At 40.3% G+C, this 14,309-nt stretch overlaps 1 protein-coding gene across 1 annotated transcript in view; it reads right to left on the reverse strand.

The window, feature by feature from the left end:
* LOC134601635 (hexokinase-2-like) overlaps nucleotides 1-11,276 on the reverse strand; it is a 78,622-nt gene extending 67,346 nt beyond the window's left edge. The window contains exons 1-3 of the mRNA XM_063446153.1: nucleotides 11,254-11,276; nucleotides 6,318-6,619; nucleotides 5,370-5,503 (exon numbers count right to left, since the gene is read on the reverse strand). Of these exons, the coding sequence (XP_063302223.1) occupies nucleotides 5,370-5,503; nucleotides 6,318-6,619; nucleotides 11,254-11,276 (459 nt within the window). The remainder of the gene's footprint in view (nucleotides 1-5,369; nucleotides 5,504-6,317; nucleotides 6,620-11,253) is intronic.
* Nucleotides 11,277-14,309: the final 3,033 nt, after the last annotated feature.

A 14,309-nucleotide genomic window follows, 5' to 3' on the forward strand; every position in this document is an offset into this window, starting at 1 on the left:
GTGACTATAGTGTCCCTTTAAGTTTGGAATCTTAAGAGGGATGTATGTGAACAAAACTTGTGTGGACTGGCTGACAATAAAATTAGTTTAGGTAATGCAGACGTTGGTCTCTCTAACACTGTGGCATGTCCCCTTTCTTCTACACTCACTACATACACCTTTTCTCTGTCTTAGACTATATACCAGGAACTTCTGCCTGCTAGTAAGAAGGTAAGGAGACAGGTGGACTAGCGAGTGCTAGGGGACAGTCCTTAGAAAGCATGGAGTGAGCGCATCATTAGACACATTTATGTCAAGCTCAGGGTGCTGCCTGCATAGTATGCCCTTAGTTGGACAGCCTGCAGGATTGGCGGGCAGCCTGACATGCATTCATGCCAGGCTGTCCTTCAAATTCTTTGGACAGACATGCCCCCTTTTTGGGCATGTTCATCCCTTTTGGCAGGTCTGGTCACGTGATTCGCACCAGTGGCCCACCCTTTTACCCCGCCCATTGACTTCCTGCTTCACTGGACAGTGCACTGCTGTTAGTGGTTATGGATTTACTTAAAAGATGAAAGCATGAATTAGAGAGAGATTAGCATAGAGTATGTGTTTTCTTATAGCTGCATCCTATGAGTTTCCCTCCAGCACCATCTCCATCAAATACATGACGCTTGGGAGGTATGACTTTTAGTGTTTTCGGTCGATAAGATTCCGTAATTAGGCCCATCATAATTGTCAGCACCAGGCCCACTGGGCTCTTAATCCGGCCCTGGTTGCAATAACGGAGGTAGGAGCCGCACTCAATCCTAGCAGATGCCCAGTGCACTGGAGCAGGACCAGCAATCCCACAACGGTCAGGCAAACCAAAAGAAAATCTCCCGGCACTCAAGGTGTTTACTTTTACCGGAAGTGTATTTACTGGACTCCTATTAGCGTTTTTTTTTGCCTTTGTTGACTTCATTGCTATTTGCATTACTTGTATAAATCACTGATTTAAATGTGATATATGTAAATTTATTATTGGTTGATTGTTTGCACTTAGCATATGTATACACTTAGTTGATTATGTGGTGTTAGCTTGACAAAGGTAAGCAGGTCAAAACATTGCTGCTCTTTTTCCTGTTCCAATAAACCTGCCTACGGCTTAAACACCTTGAGTACCTGGAGATTTTCTTTTGGTTTACCACCTACATATATAGCAGGAATACGTTGTCAATACTTTCTATAATGTCATATATCTTACAATGAAATACCTTTATGTGTGTTAGACTATTCTGATATGTACCTGGCAATAATCACGTGTATGCCGTGCATGCACTTTCACCCTGGCATTGCTTTAAACATGGGTGTCTCTGCATCTCAATAAAATAAAGAATGTAAAAAAAAAAAATGGAGACATGTTTGCTGAGGTTCTTCATAAATGTGTCTCAGAAAAGCAGTCCATTTGCTCTGGGCCTAGTTCCTTGGCACCTAGATCAACTAATTTAGCAGCTTTGCACCTTTACATGAAAATCGCCATGCTAGCATTTTCTAGCAGACAAAGATCCCTTTGTGACCATTCACTAATCACATTAGGGTCAAAGGTTCCCTCTGCCAGGGCCTTATTAGCAATGATAAAGATCTGAATGAGCGGAACCACAATATCCAGTGACCTATCCTGAGCAGCCTTAGGACCTTGCTCTAATACTTGCAGATGTCCTTGCCTGATCTGCTCAAATAAGTGACCAGTAAAAGGTCAAACTCAGATGTAAGAGCCACTTTGCCTGGGATGGTAAGGCGTAAACATTCAGCTCTAAGTTTTGCCCAAATTTCTTTTTCAAGTGGTTTATGCAACCACAATTTGCAGAACTGGGCAATATGGTCTGGGGGCACCCATTCTGCCAAGAGTGGTGCCTGATGATCCAAGGATCAAAAAAAGGACATCCAGCCGAGTCTAGGAGAGCCTCTGTGGTTTGGTCAACAGATTTAATCGGGGGATTGGAATGGAGGGCTGATTGTCGTCTGAATAGCATGCACAGTATATCTGGAGGTCGTAGAGCCCTCTAAAGTGCAAGAAACCTTTGTTGGGGAACAGACTGAGTCTGGTTAGTAAGCAGTTTTAACAACAAATAGTAAAAAACATTTGACAGTTCCAGTTCCTTTGCAGCCATTTAAATGGACAAATTAAGCTTTGTTGAGAAATTAATTTTTGTCTTGTGTCTGCCTTCAGTTGTGGGCCATAAAGGATGGTAATGCTTAATGTACTAAATGTAATTCTGCATTGCTTTTAAATAAATAAATGTAAAATGTGTTTATGCAATTAAAAGAAAGCATAAAAATAAACAAGAAGAAGACAGTGCTTTACCATTCACCCCCTTTGCAAATACAGTGGTACCTCGGTTTACGAATTTCCGGGACGTTACATTATTGCGAAAAATTTGTAAACCGAAACGTGGTTTCCCATAGGAATGCATTAAAAACCAATTAATCTGTTCTGGAGGTCAGAAAAAAGTCAAAATGAGCTGGCATGGAAACCAACCCACAATGCAGAACATAGAGTAAAAGGCATGCAAACGACAAAGCTCAGCTCCCTACCTTTCCATCGCTTCAGAAATGCACCCAAAAAGTCCCAAAACCACTGCAAAAAAATTCCAGAATGGCTCCAAAACTTGATGCAAAAACCGCTCCAACATCTCCAACACCTCCACACTCGACTCCACTTGCTACCCTCAGACTCCAGCATGCACGGGGGAGGCGCTATAAACCTCCCAGGCGCAATGCATCCTGGGGAAACTTGGTTTGTATTGCGTAAAAAATTTGTAAACCGAGGCATTATTTTCAATGGATTTTCATTTGTAAACCGAAAATTATGTTAACCGAGGCGTTTGTAAGCCGAGGTACCACTGTATGACTTAACACATAAAAAAAGAAAAATATGTCTTGTGGCAATAAATTTCTCAAAACATTGAAAATAATGTAAATTCAGTTCCTATTTAAACATACCACCCAACTATCCCTATGTAGGATGGACAGTCCCTATTTAGGGTTTTACCTTCCTCTGTCCCTCTTTTCTATACTAATATACATATATTGTCAGAGCTCCATATTGTTGGTGTATGAGTGTATAACAGAGCTTCACAGCAGTAATACTCACAGTAATAAGTTTTTAAACTTCAATACAGTATATGTGTATAGAAATCAGTCTGTGTAAATAAGGTATATTGATCTGGTTCTAAATCACATTTAGTTGCTTAAATTGTTATTAGTAAGTCACCTAAAATCTCTCAGAATGAAACTGCCCCTAACCACACCACCACTCACACCACCAAAATTAAAGTGTCCCTCTTTGTTCATTTTAAATTTTGTCAGGTATGTAAAAAGCAAATATGTCTTGATTATTAAATCATAATGCATACAGGTATGTGCTCGTTACTTTTTATTCACTGATAAGATAGCTAAGAAATTAGATAAGAAATTGAAAAAAAAAAGTCAGTTTGCATGTTCTTTATGTTCATCAAGAGTATGGGTAACTTATATTAATGCAAACCTTAAACAGACACCATAGGCACCCCGACCACTTCAGCTCATTTATTAAAAAAAATTATTTATTTATTAAAAATTCTTAAGAAAACGCAGTCTTATTACCCATAGGGTCTCGATGCGCATACCAGCAATAAAAACAGACAAAACAATATCCAGCAAAACCACAGCATTATAATCTCATGCATTTGAACCAAGTTAAAAATTTCATGTCATCCCATACGCCTGAGCAAATAAAACAGTTTTTAAGCTCCAGCGGAATTTCAGTAGATCATTCTCAAGTCTTAATGTCAGAGGCAGGGAGTTCCAAAATTGCGCTCCCTGAACATCACTCGTTCTCCCTCCGCACTTTTTCTTTTTAAAATTTGGAATCTTCAATAAGGCTAAATCAGCCGATCTCAAGGATCGACTGGGAGCATAGCGTGTGAATTTATCCTTCAGATAGTCTGGTCCCATACCATGGATTGCCTTATATACCAAACAACCATTTTTAAACAGAACCCGTTCACGAACGGGCAGCCAGTGCAAGGCTCTTAATGATGGAGTGATATGGTCATTGCGGGCCACACCCGTAAGTAGCCTTGCAGCTGCGTTCTGTATCAACTGTAGCTTGTGTATGATGTTCTGAGGCAGTCCAAGGTACAGAGCATTGCAGTAGTCCAATCGGCTACCGATGATGGCGTTGACCACCGAGATTTGATCGGAGGGGGTAATGAATCTAAAAATAGACCTCAGAAGCTTCAGGTGGTAGTGGCAAGAGCTTACCACCTGAAGTGGTCTGGGTGCAGTGACCCTATCCTCTTAATCCTGCAATGTTTACTGCAATAATTACATTGCAGGGTTAAAGGGATACTATAGTCACCTGAACAACTTTAGCTTAATGAAGCAGTTTTGGTGTATAGAACATGCCCCTGCAGCCTCACTGCTCAATCCTCTGCCATTTAGGAGTTAAATCCCTTTGTTTATGAACCCTAGTCACACCTCCCTGCATGTGACTTGCACAGCCTTCCATAAACACTTCCTGTAAAGAGAGCCCTATTTAGGCTTTCTTTATTGCAAGTTCTGTTTAATTAAGATTCTCTTATCCCCTGCTATGTTAATAGCTTGCTAGACCCTGCAGGAGCCTCCTGTATGTGATTAAAGTTCAATTTAAAGATTGAGATACAATTATTTAAGGTAAATTACATCTGTTGGAAAGTGAAACCAGTTTTTTTCATGCAGGCTCTGTCAATCATAGCCAGGGGAGGTGTGGCTAGGGCTGCATAAACAGAAACAAAGTGATTTAACTCCTAAATGACAGTGAATTGAGCAGTGAAATTGCAGGGGAATGATCTATACACTATAACTGCTTTATTTAGCTAAAGTAATTTAGGTGACTATAGAGGAAGCCTTTAAGACTTCCTCTGGTGGCTGTCAATCAGACAGCCACTAGAGGCACTTCCTGCTTGTAAGGAGGACACCCAGCGTCATTTAAATCTCCATAAGAAAGCATTAAAGCAATGGTTTCCTAAGGGGAGGGCCTAATGCGCGAGCAACGCTCGCTCATTAGCCTTCCTATGTCGGAAGAGGTGGAGCTCTGACATAGCACTGAGGGAGATCAGCGCTGGAATCGGGTGAGTACAGCGAGGGTTTATTAACCCTTTCAAAGCCATAGGGATGCAAGGGAGGGGGTAGCGGAGGGAGATATAATGTAAGGAATACAGATTTGTAGTATCCCTTTAATAAGGACAGGAATAAAAAATAGGCTTTGCATTAGGCAGTGTCTGGGTATACCTTGCACACACATATCTATAACTATATAAATAAACTGTGTTTGTGCCTCCTGGCAGAACTTCTGATTTGTACATCTCTTTAACATATGCACTTACCTGCTCCCCTTTGCCTTTTTTTATTGTATCTGGCAGTTTATAGGTACGTTTTAGGCAATGTTCTTCACCAAGATTCACATACATTATGTTGATATCTTGATCTCCAAACTCCAAAACTATGTATTCTCCTTCTTCTGCAAAATAAAAATTGAATGATAACAATAATGCAACCTGAATTCAGATTGTTTCTGAATAAAATAATTATTGCAAGAAATACAAAAAAACTGTGAGCAGGGATGAATTGAATGTTATCAACTCCCCCTACACACCTACCCACACCCTCCCACAAAATAAGAGAAATGTTCAAATAATTACTAAAACAAACGTGTATGTTCACCGCACACTTTCAAATCTTCCCCAAGCCTAAAGTCCTTTAAGAGATCCCTCTCATCAAAACAGAATGCACCTGTCATGGTTGATTATATATTTCCTACCTGTTCTATGTTACATTTTGTATATATTGTGTATTAATATTGTTTTTGTATTTTATTGTACCCTATTGTATCAATGCACTGTTTTGTTGACCCAGGGCATACTTGAAAACGAGAGAAATCTCAATGTATCTTTCCTGGTAAACATATTTTATAAAAAATATATATATATATTTTATAAATAAATAAATACATTTGATGTTCCTATGTTTGTTTCAAATCCCCAGGATTTCCAGCTCTAACTAGGCCAGGCAATAACTCCATCCATACAAGGCCTTATTTTCAAACAACCAATATGGAAGCACCATGTATATCCTATAAACTCCCAATCATCAGGGGCTTATGGAATATGTAATAGCAAACTAAATCTAAAACAAACTCGAGAAATGAGTGGGAAATAACCACAGGGCAAATTATTGAGTTTTTTCACTTTTGTAAACACGAATAGCAGGTTTTTTTTTTTTTACATATAACCCTACATTCCCATTGACAAATCTCACAAGTGATTCCTTACTACCTTTTTCTGGTTTCTGGCAAATATATGTGGGAAACATCTTCAGAATGGCATTTTTATGGGTGTCCTTCACTAGCCCTCTTTCCATCTCTTGTCGCAGTCTGGCCTGTATTTCCTGCAGTATCTCGAATGGTAATTTCAATTCTTCCAAGAATTTCTTAATTTTCTTCCTGTTATCTTTTGTTCTTTTGGCTATTGCTGTTACCAGTGCTGTGCCTATTTCTGGGCCATAATTTGGGGTTTCAAGTTTTACATGGCAACCTTCACACAGATTTTTTACAGTCTGCTGAAGAACTTGTTTGTACCTGTGTTAAAAATAAAAATCAGTGAATTAAAACAATTTGTGGATTATTTGAGGTTTCTCTGAAGAGTCAAGCCTGTTTATCCTTTAATGCTAATCATGTACTGGGAATACGTGTGTGGAAATAAAACCATTGAATAAAAGATTGGAAATCAACTACTGTGTGATTGTGTGCCTGTATGTGTGTGTCACTGTGTATATGCACACACACACACTGTGTGTACAAGTGGGTAAAGTGTGTTTATAGGGGTATAGTGTGTGTATATTAGGGGTGGAATGGGTATAGGGAGTGCAATGTGTGTAAATAGGAGGGATAGTGTGTGTATGTGTATAGAGAACCTTTTGATTGTTTTCTGTAAGTAGTGTAGTGTGTGTATAGGGGATATAGTGTCTGTACATATAGGGAATGTAGTTTGTGCGTGTGTGCGTGTATAGTGGGTACAGATTGAGTATAGAGGGTATAGTGTGTATATGATGGAACCATGGTGGTCCAGCAGATTGGTTATCTGATCTGCACCCTCACCATTCCTCTCTCGGAGCTCTGGCAGATAGTGTCAGAGCATTGCCATGGTAATGATGTAATGTTATGAATTCACAAGCTTGAGAGAGATTCACACAGGCTGCATAAGGCGCATTTAGTGCCTGCACACGTCCTAGGAACTCGTAACACCATTAAGGATATTGTGAGTACTTTCAATTCAACATGCCTAGTCACACACGCGCAATGCAATTTGTGTGCATGGGGTAGAGAGAGTACATATGTAGATGGTATGGAGTGTGTGTATAGGGTTATAGTGTGTGTACAGGGATGAAGTATGTGTATAGGGGGTGTAGTGTGTAAAGAGGGCGTGTTGTGTTGCGGTACAATGGGTGCGTGTGTGAAAAGTGTGCGTTGTGTTTATGCATGTAGGGCTTGTGCGTGTATAGGGTTGCAGAGTGTGTGTGAATAGGGGTATGGTGTGTATGCAAGTATAGGAGGTATAGTGTGTGCATGTAGAATTATGTAGTATGTGTATAAGGGATGTCGTGTATGCATGGGGTGTAGAATATGTGTATAAAGGTGTAGCATGTGTATGGGATGCAGTGTGTATAGGGGGTTGTATATGATGTATTGTATTATAGAAGGGATATAGTGTGGGGATATAGTAAGTGAAGTGTGTTAAACTGTAGAATGTATAGTGTGCGTAGTGTGTATAGTGTGTGTATAGGGGTATAGAGTGTATGTATTGTGGAAACAGTGTATGTGTGGGAGTGGTTTTTGAATAGGTGGTATAGTGTGTGCATAGGGGTGTAGTGTGTATGTGTATAGGGGTATACTGTGTGTATCTATAGGGAGGGAAGGGTTTATATGGGTGGTGGTGTGTGTGTGATTAAGGGGTGTAGTGTGTTTGCATAGGGGGTAGTTGCATGACCATAGGATGTGGGATAGGGGCTTTACAGGTTAATTTTATTTTACACTATAACTATATGAGACTGATTGGCTGGATCTAGGTAAACCTAGAAGAAGCACATAAATATGGAACACATTATATTTTCCTGCTCTTTTCTGCATGCAGAATGAGACAACCAAAAAGCATGCATGTCCCTTTAAATTTCATCATTATTTTGATCATATTTAGTAGTGTCTGTGCAGTTATTGACCCCAACAATGGTAATCAGGTTTGATATTTAAAAGTAATGAAATGGTAGGTAGACAGATATACCCCCACTCACTGCATAGCAGGTGGGAATGTATAGTTATAAGGGGGTCACATTGACCACCATAGGCTTATTTTTTATTACTTATTTTAGTGTGCAAGAACTGGCTAGTTGACGCTAAGGGTTACTTAACTATTACTTATAACAAGCAAGTGAATGATATCTCACAAATGTGCATCATACTGGATGCATTAAGTCCCGATTTTCCTAAATTGGTGCATTGAACATATTCTGAATCGGACACTTTATACTGGATTCGGATGACAAAAGCACAGATTTTAAATCGGACAACAGATTTATCCTGGTGATTGGTGCAGGCTTGGCGGATTGGCCGAATTCTGACCGATGTAGCTTTAGGTTTTGCCATTCCATTCAGAATTTACCCATTTTCCCATTCAGAAAAAATACGGTTGTTAGTACATTACCCTGTATGCTTCCTTATTCATTCTGACCTGGGTCTGAAGAATTAGAAGATTGTAAGACGGTATGGATCAGCACAATTGTAATTTATATTTTAGAAAAAACAAAAATTAGGCAAACATGACCCATATAATAAATATAAGTGCCAATCAGCTGATAATAATGCTCACCAAGCATATGATTGAGTTCAATGAGTAAACTATTGACTTTACAGGAAGCAATAAGTAAATATCCTGGAATATTTTTAACGTGAGGAAGCTGCTTAGAACTCAAATTCCCTGGGCAATAAATCAAGCACTGATTTCCCGAGAGAAGGAAACACTTGACTACTGCTCAAACACATCTTATAATGGGTATCTTGGGACATGATTACAGAGGAACAAGTGGGAGCAAAACTGCTCGAGATTAGTGACAGATCTGAAGTAACAAATTCAAGCAAACCGAGTTGAGATATATATATATAATTATTTTTTTTCTCCAAGCATCTTTGACTTCCTAGAGCACTTGATCACTGTGACCAGTATGTTGTCCCCAAGTGCTATGAAACCTAGAAAAATGATGCCAGGCAGCAATAAGTTAAACCTGTGTCCAGCACCCTGAGAAATCAGCGCAGCAGTGGGATTACTATTCCAAAACCTCTTGACACCTGTGCTTCATTTTCACAGCCACAAGTGAATATGAATTTATTTTTGCCTGTTTAAGTGCTTTGCTCCTAGCCCTCACTTCCCTGGGACACACCAGACGTGCTCCCTTCCACTCTCAATACCAGCTCACTGCTGACACAGGCAAGATGAGGATGGAAGAAAATAAGAGAGAAGTATGTGTTTAGCTTGTCTGTTTGAGTATGTTTGGCTATTTGCGTATAGGTTTGCGTCTGTGTATGTTTGGATATTTGTGTATGTACACTGATCAGACACAACATTAAAGCCACTGACAGGTGAAGTGAATAACATTGATTATATCGTTACAATGGCACTGTTTGAGGGGTAGGATATATTAGGCAGTAAGTTGTCAGGGCACCTGTGATTGTTGCCCAAGCTAGGACATCCTCCAAGTGGAGGGCGATCTTCCTCAATGCCCCTCTTCTCTCCTTTCCTCAGCGATGCCGACCGCTGCATATGCACCCCATGTTATGACTTGGCACATGTGCGGCAACTTCGCAAGGCTGACGTCAAAGCCAACCAAAACATTTGAATTTTGAAGTTTTGGGGGTGTGACTATAAAATTAAAGAACCACACTATAAAAAAGGATCATAAGGCATAGGTCATTGCCCTGTTCTGGCTAGAGTTTTGTTCCCAATAGCGCGTTTATATCTTGTGTATTTTTTTGGTTCTTGGCTTCGTTTCACTGTTCTACCTTCTATTCTCCTTGGCTTGACTCAACTATTGTTATATAGCAATTCCTGGCTTCTCTGACTATGGCTTGTCCCTGACTATTCTCTGTCCTTGTATTCGTTAAGCTCGACCACTATAAGGTCCGGCACATGTTTATCCTTGCTATATTATTACACTCTGTGTGTTGCATCTCTCAGTATTCCTGACACAAGAAAACAGTCAGTTCTTGAATTACATGTGTTGGAATCAGGAAAAATGGGCAAGGGAAAGAACTGAGTGACTTTAACAAGTGCCAAATAGTGATGACTAGACAAAATGGTCAGAGCATCTCCAAAATGGAAAGTCTTGTGGGATGTTCTTGGCATGCTGTGGTTCGCATATCCAAAAGTGGTGCAAGGAAGGACAACCGGAGAACTGTCTGTGACAGACTTCCCTATCACTGAGGACTTCCACTTAAAAGGACTGCTATGCTCACCCACATTTACTCCTGCCGCCCGTGTCTCCCAGCCCAGCGCTCTTTCCAACGGCCCAGGAGACATTGAAGATTGGAAAGGAACTCACAGAAGAATGACACTCCTGAGCAGGAGCAACCTACTAATCGTATCGTGGAGTTGCTGCGATCTGGTATAGCTTCAACATCTCAGGGAGTTCTCTGTCCCACGGTCACCAAACAGGGCGCTATTTGGAGGGGTGACAGAGAAGGTGGTGAGGCATTGAACAATACCAAGGACTTGAGGGAGCTCCATCTACAGACAGAAAGCACCATCGTTAAAGGTGACTTAGACTTCCCACCCAGCGCCCAGTCAAAACTTTACATCCATACTATTTCGGCTAGGCACCTACGACCTAAGCACTTTTTGGAAAAAACATCCTGGGGTTACACTAGTTTGGACATGCGGAGTTGGGAACTCATGTTTTGGGGGAAAATTGTCATATGGCACTGTGGTGTCTGGCCATTAATAAAGTTAACTCGTCAGGTACAGACACCAAGGTGCCAGATGTTGTAAAATACAATTTTGTCTCCTGAGGATCCCCTGTTTATAAGTGTGACACTCACAACAATACAGCTGCCTTTTGTTTACCTTTATATTAAGTCTTGGCTAATGGTTAGGAAATGGGCTATAATCACTTCTGAGCTATTCACTAAATGGGAAAGGGAGTCCTTGGTAGTGATAACTAGAGTACCTGTGGTTAGCCTGCCACACCATCGTCTCATTGGTATATGTGGAGAGCGTGAAGGATAGCCCTTCTACTCTGATGACACAGAAGAACTACTATAGCTCAATTTGCTGAAAAACATAATGCTGGACATGATAGAAATATCCCAGAATACACAGTGCATTGCAGTTTGCTAAGTATGGGGCTGTGTAGCCACAGACTGCTCAGAGTGCCCATGATGGCCCTGTCCACTGCCAAAAGGAGCAATGGAATAAGGTTTCTTGGTCTGATGAATCAAGTTTTCCTCTAGATCAGATGGATGGTCAGGTGCGTGGGGAGCAGATGACAGAAGGATGCACTATGGGAAGAAGGAAGCCAGCGGAAGCAGTATTATGTTTTGGGCAATGTTCTGCTGTAAAATCTTAGGTCCCGGCATTCATGCGCATGTTACTTTGACACAGGCCGCCTACCTAGAGATTGTTGCAGATAATGTACACCCCTTTATAGCAATGGTGTTCCCTAATGGCAGTGACCTCTTTCAGCAGGATAATGCATCCTGTCACTCTGCAAAAGGTGTTCTGGAGTGGTTTGAGGAACATGACAAAGAGTTCAATGTGTTGCCTTGGCCTCCAGATTCCCCAGTTCTTAATCCTATTGCTCATCTTTGGGATGTCCTGGAACAACAAACCCATTCCATGGAGGCCCTACCTTGCTACTTGTAGGACTTAAAGAATCTGTTGCCAATGTCTCGGTGCTAGATACCACAGGAAACTTGTGGAGTCCATGCCTATGCATCAGAGCTATTATGGCAGGACAAGGGGCACCTACACAATATCAGGCATGTGGTTTTAATATTGTTTCTGGTCAGTGTGTAGGTAAAACTGTGTATGTTTAGCTATTTGTGTATGTATTCCCATAGAACAGTGCATGCATGTAAATGACTAAATCATACATAGCTTGCTAGATATGTGTGTGTGGCTGATCTCGTATGTGTGAATGTGATAGATTGTGTAGTTAATTGAAGGGACACATTGTCTAAATATTAAATGCATAACTGATTGTGAATACTGGAGATTATTGGAATGATGTGTAAACTTGTAAATAGGTTCCCAGAAAGTGTTGGAAAGTGGAGAAGGAAAAAGAAAGTCAGAGATCAGGTATCAGTCTCTACTGATATAGGGCAGAGAGTTGGAGAGGAAGGATTTGATAAGAGTGGGATAAAAGGGATGAGTACAATGAGAATGGCCATGTTTGGGAAGCACAGTTATGGAGACATGTTATAAGACTGGCTAAGGACTTGCATTTGTATCATTGATATAAGATGCCAGTGATGGGATTTGCAAGGTAGAACTGCAGAAAAGGAACAATATGGGACATTGAGCAACATACTTTTCGTAGAGTGTGTTGAAACAAAGGGATAATTAGCATAACAGAAATATCAAACGATAAATGTTATCCATGCACTAGGAGAGGAACCATCAATTTCAATGGTTTTTAATAGTATGTATAAGTATCCCTATATTTATATATATATAAATATATATATATACAACATAGGTTAAAGGTGTCCGTGAGTTCTGAAAAACAAATAAATGTAAAAATCTACACCCTTGGATTTGCCTTTTATTTCCAGAAATGTGATGATTCCATTTTAGATTAACCATGTCAAGACGATATATATTATCATAAATGCCATACTTACTTTGGAAAAGTCCTGAATAATAATCCATCAACTCCCACTGTGATCCTTTGCTTTGTTCTTGGATGTTTTTTCTGTATATGTTCGATAACTGCAGCCAGGCCAGCTCCACATAGTGAGGCAGAGCGGCAAAACACTGTGTCGCACACACGCTTCATCCAATCACAATCCTGATCAGTTGGAACAAACCCTAGTGATGTTAGTAATTCCTGGGCTCTATCCTTACCCTGGGGATCTCTGCAAGAGAAACATCATTATAATAAATGTCAGACTGTACATTTGATCAGAAATAAAGAAATCAGTGAAAAAGTTACTCCATGTGTTTACGTCGGTGTTTTTAAGTGGTCATGGTGCAAGTTCAATGTATGTGCAAGGTTTCAGTATAAAATGCTGCACGTACTTACATATTTAAAGGAGCACTCCAAGCACCATAACCACATACATGTTCAGCTGCATGTGCATATAATGTATGTGCTATATTTAAATAGAATGTACAATTGTACCCAAAGGTTTGCATATCCTTGGAGAATTGGTAATATATGTACCAAGAAAACATGAGTGAGCAGGCAAAACACATTTCCTATATTTTCTTATGGGTTTCATATTAAACTGTAGGTTATAACAGGATGGCACAATCATAAAAAAACATATCACTAAGCCCTCAATGAACACTATCCCAGCAAACTACTTTTCTACCCCTACCTTTAACTTTTGTGTCACATTACCCCATTCCCTCTAGCATGTAAGCTCATTGAGCAGGGCTCTCAACCCCTCTGTTCCTGTGTGTCCAACTTGTCTGGTTACAAATACGTGTCTGTTTGCCCACCTGTTGTACAGCGCTACGGAACTTGTTGGCGCTTTTTAAATAATAATAATAATAATAAAACAAAACATGGCAACAAAGACAAAATTGAAATTACGCCTGTTTAAAAGTCTGCATAACTTTAGTTCTTAATACTGTGTATTGCCCCCTTTAGCATCAATGACAGCGTGCAGTCTTTTGTAATAGTTGTCTATGAGGCCCCATATTCTTGCAGGTGGTATGGCTGCCCATTCCTCTTGGCAAAATGTCTCCAGGTCATGCAAAGTCTTTGACCATCTTGCATGTACCGCACGTTTGAGATCTCCTCAGAGTGACTCAATGATATTAAGGTCAGGAGACTGTGATGGCCACTTCAGAACCTTCACCTTTTTCTGATGTAACCACTGGAGGGTCAACTTGGCCTTGTGCTTAGGGTCATTGTCATGCTGGAATGTCCAAGAGCATTCCATGTGCAGCCTTCATGCTGTAGAATGCAAACTGACTGCCAGTATTTTTTTGATAGCATGCTGCATTCATCTTGCCATCGATTTTTACAAGATTTCCTATGTCTTTAGAGATCAC

This window comes from Pelobates fuscus, chromosome 3 (genome assembly GCF_036172605.1).
Source record: "Pelobates fuscus isolate aPelFus1 chromosome 3, aPelFus1.pri, whole genome shotgun sequence".
NCBI classification, from domain to species: Eukaryota; Metazoa; Chordata; class Amphibia; order Anura; family Pelobatidae; genus Pelobates; species Pelobates fuscus.